Source organism: Boleophthalmus pectinirostris, unplaced genomic scaffold (genome assembly GCF_026225935.1).
Source record: "Boleophthalmus pectinirostris isolate CB_2022bp ecotype Guang Dong unplaced genomic scaffold, ASM2622593v1 HiC_scaffold_6, whole genome shotgun sequence".
Classification (NCBI taxonomy): Eukaryota; Metazoa; Chordata; class Actinopteri; order Gobiiformes; family Gobiidae; genus Boleophthalmus; species Boleophthalmus pectinirostris.
In genome coordinates, this window is record NW_026571447.1 from 26,436 (window position 1) to 32,500 (window position 6,065).

The window sequence follows — 6,065 nt, forward strand, 5'->3', positions numbered from 1 at the left end:
GAACTCTCCCTGGTTGCTCCTCCTCAGAGACATTGCATGTTCCTAGCGTCGTTATCAGATGAGGCATTCAACATTTGGATGAACTGTGGGATAACTTCACTCTATAAACTCTACAGTGACCATGTCTTCAGCTCTTTTGATCAATTGGTATCAAAATTTGGCCTACCTAAGTCACATTTCTACAGATACCTGCAGCTTAGGAATTTCATTAGACTTAATACTGACTCCTTCCCATCCTGTCCTTCTCCTTCCCTTTTAGATGACATCTTTAAGTTGAAACCAGATACCAAACATGTCATAAGTGTGACCTATGAGTTGTTGAATAAGTATAAGATGGCTACGCTGGAGTCACTTAAGTGTAAATGGGAGGAGGATTTGAGTAAACAAATTTCAGAGGAGACCTGGGAAAACATTATTCAGAGAATTTTTTCTTCATTAATTTGCCTTAGACATGTGGTGATTCAACTTAAAGTGGTACATCGCCTCCACTGGTCAAAAACCAAACTAAGTAAGATCAAAAACGGGTTTGACCCTACTTGTGATCGATGCAAGCAGGAGCCTGCCTCTTTATTGCATATGTTTTGGACTTTTCCAAAATTGAGTAATTTCTGGAAATGTGTATTTGATGCTCTCTCTAAAATATGTGGTAAAGTGCTGGCTCCCTGCCCATTCGTTGCAATTTTCGGTGTGACTGCTGGTTTACATGTGACAGAGGGACAGGCTAGTCTGGTGGCTTTCTGCACATTGTTAGCTCGTAGGAGGATTTTACTGAACTGGAAGGAGCCACAACCGCCTGCATATGGGCTCTGGGTCAGGGATGCCATGTACTACACTCAATTGGAGAAAATCAGATATACAACCAAAGGCTCAGTTTAAAAATTTTATACAATTTGGAATCCATTTTTGTCTTATTTCCAAACCATGGAAGCAAGGGAAATTGTATAAATGTAGGTTTTTATAGTTTTTTTCTATATGTAGTATTTTAATTATTTAAATTATTATTGTTATTTCTTTATTCATTAATATTGTTATTATTATTATTACAATTTATTTTATTTATATCATTTATTTGTATTTATTTCTTTTTATGATGTCTATTTTCTTTTGTCATTTTTTATCAATTTATATCATCAGTATTTACTTCTTGTACCTGTCTGGCTTATGTTCTCATGTTTATAAGTTGAGGGTGGGGTTCTAGGGAGAAAAACTTAAAAATGAAAATTTGTTGTGTAACATTGTTACAGAATATTTTTGTGAAATAAATAAACCTTGAACAAAAAAAAAAGAAAAAGAAAACACAAGCAAACAAATACAAAAAAATCAGAAATTCACAACTCTGGTCTGTGTGAGACGAAACCATTTATGTTCTTTCCCGTCCAACTGAACAGTCTTATTAGTACAAGCAGTCACACTGTACGACCCAATCCAACATAGTTCAGAGCACGTCCGGGACAGAACCTGCAAATAGACTTCAGAGGGTGGAGATATAGCAACTTCCTCTCTGGAAACTGGGAAGAAAATTAGACACCAGTTGCCTCAGTTGATCCCAATATGGCTTAAACTAGAAATTTAGCAGTGGCACCTCTTCCTGCGGTACCAATGTGGCCCCTGGACCTGGCATCAATCGTCCAGTGAGCAACTCATAAGAAAACAAAACAGTGACTTTATTAATAATCTGTCTCACTGGCCAGGAGAGCCAGGGGTAGGGCTTGAAGCCAAATAAGCCCTGAAGTAGAACAAATCTTAGCCAATTTAACTTTTAGAGTGCAGTTCATACGTTCAACCATCCTTGGCTTTGAGGGGGCCTAACATTTTCAACCTTTTGTAGAGCATGATTACTGAAATGTGTACCATTATCAGACCTAATCAGAGCTGGGAAACCATGAGTAGGAATATAATGATTAATCATTACCTTAATCACAGAAAAAGCATCCTCATGGCTCACAGAATAGGCTTCAGACCAACCTGTGAAGGAGTCTACGAGAAGTAAGAGATATCTCTTACCTTGGACACGATGTAACATGTTTGTGAAGTCAGTGGTCACTTCTGTGCCTGGCCCAAGGGCTAGATGGAACATACCAGGTGCTGGCTTGAGGGTGGGCTTAACAATAAAACATTAACAGGTGTTACCATTGTAACAATGGTCCCTGACCAAGTCAGACATGAATTAGTGCCACCACATATGAAAATTTCTCATCATAGTCTGAATTCCTACAGGGGAGGGGCCATGAGCCTCCTCCAGAGCAGCCTTAGAGAGGGGGCCCATGGGCAACACTGTTTGGCCCCTGGGGCCTCTCCATAGGCCACAGCTGTCCCTGACAACTCCCTTATCACGCCACAAAAACATTACCTGCAGAGAACCTCCCTGAGCATCTAATAACACGTCCAACGTGATAGCAAGCAAGAAGTCTGTGGGTGAGGTGTTGTCCCTGACGACAAAGGCTACCTGAGCAGCATCAATCCATGAACAGCACACATCCATGTCAAGAGGCACTGAAGAGAAATCCTGGTGGACTTTGGTTAAATTGTAAACATGCATTCCACACATATGAGATTCCCCAGAGCTATTAATATTAGCTGCCATATTAGTGCCAGTCAGGTAGGTCAGATGGTCACATTTTTCTATAGCGCCTTTCCACCTTCAAGGCACTCAAAGCACTTTACAACAAGGAACCACTCACCCATTCACACTCCAGTGTACGCAGACACTGTGGGCAAGGTGGGTTAAGTGTCTTGCCCAAGGACACAACAACAGCATTCATCTGTGGGAGCTCTGGAATCACACCAGCCAACCTGTGGGTCGCTCAATCTATGATGTTTATGTTGAGAGAGGGATTTGAACTGCTGACCTTCAGATCAGTGGGCGAATGCTCTACCAACTGAGCTACTGCAGCACCAGATGTGGTTGAATGAGCACATTCAGCAGTCTTGTCTGCTTGAGTGAAGAGAGAGTAAAAGATGAAGAAGCCACAAAAGCAGTTACTGTGTGGTTGGTCAAAATATTCAATGGGTGGCCCATAACTATATGAGCAGTCTTCTTTATAGTCGTAGCCCCCATATGTCAGAGTCAAGGCCCGCGGGCCAGATCTGGCCCCCGAGAGGGTTTTCTATGGCCCCCGGGATGATATTGATTTATTATTAGAACCGGCCCGCTAGCCGCAGCAGGCCAGCAGCGCGCAGGTGTTTTACACACACCAATACTACACCGAGCGGGAGGCGGCTTCATTTCATTATTCATCAGCGGTCATTAGCATAACAGCAAAAGTCAACTTTCAGATACCCATCAAAAATGGCAAAACGGAAGGTGGACACTGAGAACAGGGGGTTTCACACAAGGTGGGAGTCGGAATACATGTTCACGGAGGTTGCTGGAAAACCTGTGTGTCTTCTGTGTGGAGAAAGTGTGGCAGTAATGAAAGAGTATAATCTTAGACGGCATCATGAAACTAAACACGTGGACAAAGACAAGAATATGGACATGAAACAAAGGCTACAGAAGGTGGAAGAATTAAAACAAGGTCTTAAATCTCGGCAGGCTCTGTTCAGAAAAGCGAAATCACAAAGTGAGGCTGCTGTCAAGGCCAGTTTTATTGTGGCAGAAGAGATCGCAAAATCAGCCCGGCCATTTACAGAGGGGGATTTTATCAAAAACTGTATGCTTAAAGTTTGTAACGCAGTTTGCCCAGACAAAAGGCAACTCTTTTTAAACGTGAGCCTGAGTAGAAACACCGTTTCTGAGCGTGTAGACCAGCTATCTATCAATCTAAAAGAGCAGCTTGTAAAAAAGGGAAAAGATTTCATCACATACTCCCTGGCTGTGGATGAGAGCACCGACACTTCTGACATTGCCCAGTTGTCAATTTTCATCCACGGAGTGGACTCCAGCCTGAGCGTGACAGAGGAGTTTTTGGCATTACATCCTATGTATGGCACAACTACAGGACATGATCTGTATGAGGAGGTGTCAAGATGTGTAAATGAGAAGGAGCTGCCTTGGGAAAAACTCATGGGTTTGACAACAGACGGAGCACCTGCGATGTGTGGACACAGGAGTGGACTGGTGGAGAGGACACGGGAGAAGATGCAGGTGGAAAACGTCACAGGTGAGCTGACTGCTTATCATTGTATCATACACCAGGAGTCGTTGTGTGCTAAAGCCTTGAAAATGGAACATGTAATGAGCACCATCACGCACGCAGTTAACTTTATCAGAGCCAAAGGTTTAAATCACAGCCAGTTGAAAGCATTTCTGAGCGAGTTAGAAACGGAGCATGGTGATTTGCCCTATCACACTGAGGTGCGATGGCTAAGCCAGGGAAAGGTGCTGCAAAGATGTTTCGAGCTGCGTGAGGAGATTTGTCTGTTCTTGGAAAGCAAAGGGAAAGACACAACACAACTCCGAGACGAAACGTTTCTGTGTGAAATGGCTTTTCTGTGTGACATCACGAGTCATCTGAATGCAATGAACCAACAGCTGCAGCGTCGGGGTCGCGTCATCTCTGATATGTACAGTACAGTGAAGGCTTTTAAAACCAAACTGACTCTGTGGGAGGCACAGATGCGGAAAGAAAACTTGAGCCACTTTCCTAGCTGCCAGACCATGAAAGCAAAACTCTCTACCAGTGTATTCCCGAGCGCACAGTTTGCTGATAAAATTAGTGTACTTGCCGCTGACTTCCGATGCCGATTTGCTGACTTTGAAGCACAAAAAAGCAGATTTGAACTGCTCAGTAATCCATTTGCAGTTGACGTGGAAAGCTCCCCACCAAACCTCCAAATGGAGTTGATGGAGCTCCAATGCAGTGACGCACTGAAGGCAAAATATGCGGCAGTGGGAGCTGCGGAGTTTGCCCGTTTCCTCCCCGACACAATGCCCAAGCTGCGCATCCAAGCTGCTCAAACGCTCTCTATGTTTGGCAGCACATACCTGTGTGAACAACTGTTTTCTTTGATGAAGCTTAACAAAACATCACACAGAAGTCGACTTACTGCTGAACACCTTCACTCAATCCTGAGGATTTCCTCAGCTCAGAGCCTGACCCCGAACATTGATGAACTTGTACAAAAGATGAGACACCACCAAGTATCAGCCTCAGCCTCAGCCTCAAACATGTAAACATTACTGTGCAATAACAAATTTAGAGTTTTTACTCAGTTAAAGTTAAAAAGTTAAATATTTGTTTTCACAGCACATATGACTTTTCTTTGAAGAAAGTGTTGTTTTTCTCTTATCCATAGATTTTTGCACTTTATTTTATTGTTTTCAATCCACTTATTTTTAAAAAATATTTCAGTTGAGTGACTGATAGAAAATTGCTGATATTATTTATTTCTTTGAAGTAAATTTAGCCTACTTTTGCCATTTCCTTGAGAAAATATACTGATGGTGCCTTGAATAATACCACTTCATTCATTTAATGTGCATGGTCTGGGGATTTTTATATAAAGGAAGTTTGTCTTTTGTTTCTGTTGAAAATTAAAAATTACTGACAGAGCCATAAGAAAATATTGCTTTATTTATTCGATCTGATCATATAGTAATATATTTGTTAGGTTTTCAGTAGGTTCAATTAGGTTCACTAGACTATGTGCAGCCATTTAAAATTTTTTCAATGAATATTCGATCAGTCCAGCCCTTGGCTTGTAGCAAATTTTTTCGTTTGGCCCCCTGTCCATTTGTCTTTGACACCCCTGTCGTAGCCAATCCTGCTGCATAACATACACGAAGTAGCTGTTTGCTTTCAATGCTATCCAAAGTGACATTAGTGTATATTAGAACTGTCCTTGAACCCTTACATTTTAGATAAAGCACCCCATTAGCAGTAGTATCATCAATAGCTACATAATGTCCTCAGTCTTCGTAGTCCAATCAAATATAGCATTTAAATTTTTCATGCCTTTTCTTTCACTAAAGCATACAAGCTGAGATGTTTGTTTTACATATTCCATATTCCTACAATAGCCACAAAGTTCTAAAAAAGACAACATTTCATGCACAGTAGTTGTTTTTGGGTGTGACAAAATAAACAAATAATGTTCTGCAGACATTGCATTACCTGTTCCAG

The 6,065-nt window shown here is 41.6% G+C and overlaps 2 protein-coding genes across 2 annotated transcripts in view; both read left to right on the forward strand.

Annotated features, from left to right (window-relative positions):
• mlpha (melanophilin a) overlaps nt 1-6,065 on the forward strand; it is an 88,294-nt gene that overhangs the window by 6,468 nt on the left and 75,761 nt on the right. The gene's annotated exons all lie outside the window — the stretch shown is intronic.
• LOC110168970 (general transcription factor II-I repeat domain-containing protein 2-like) lies at nt 3,290-5,116 on the forward strand. Its single transcript, XM_020934466.2, has one exon. The coding sequence runs from the start codon at nt 3,290-3,292 to the stop codon at nt 5,114-5,116; it is 1,827 nt and encodes a 608-aa protein (XP_020790125.2).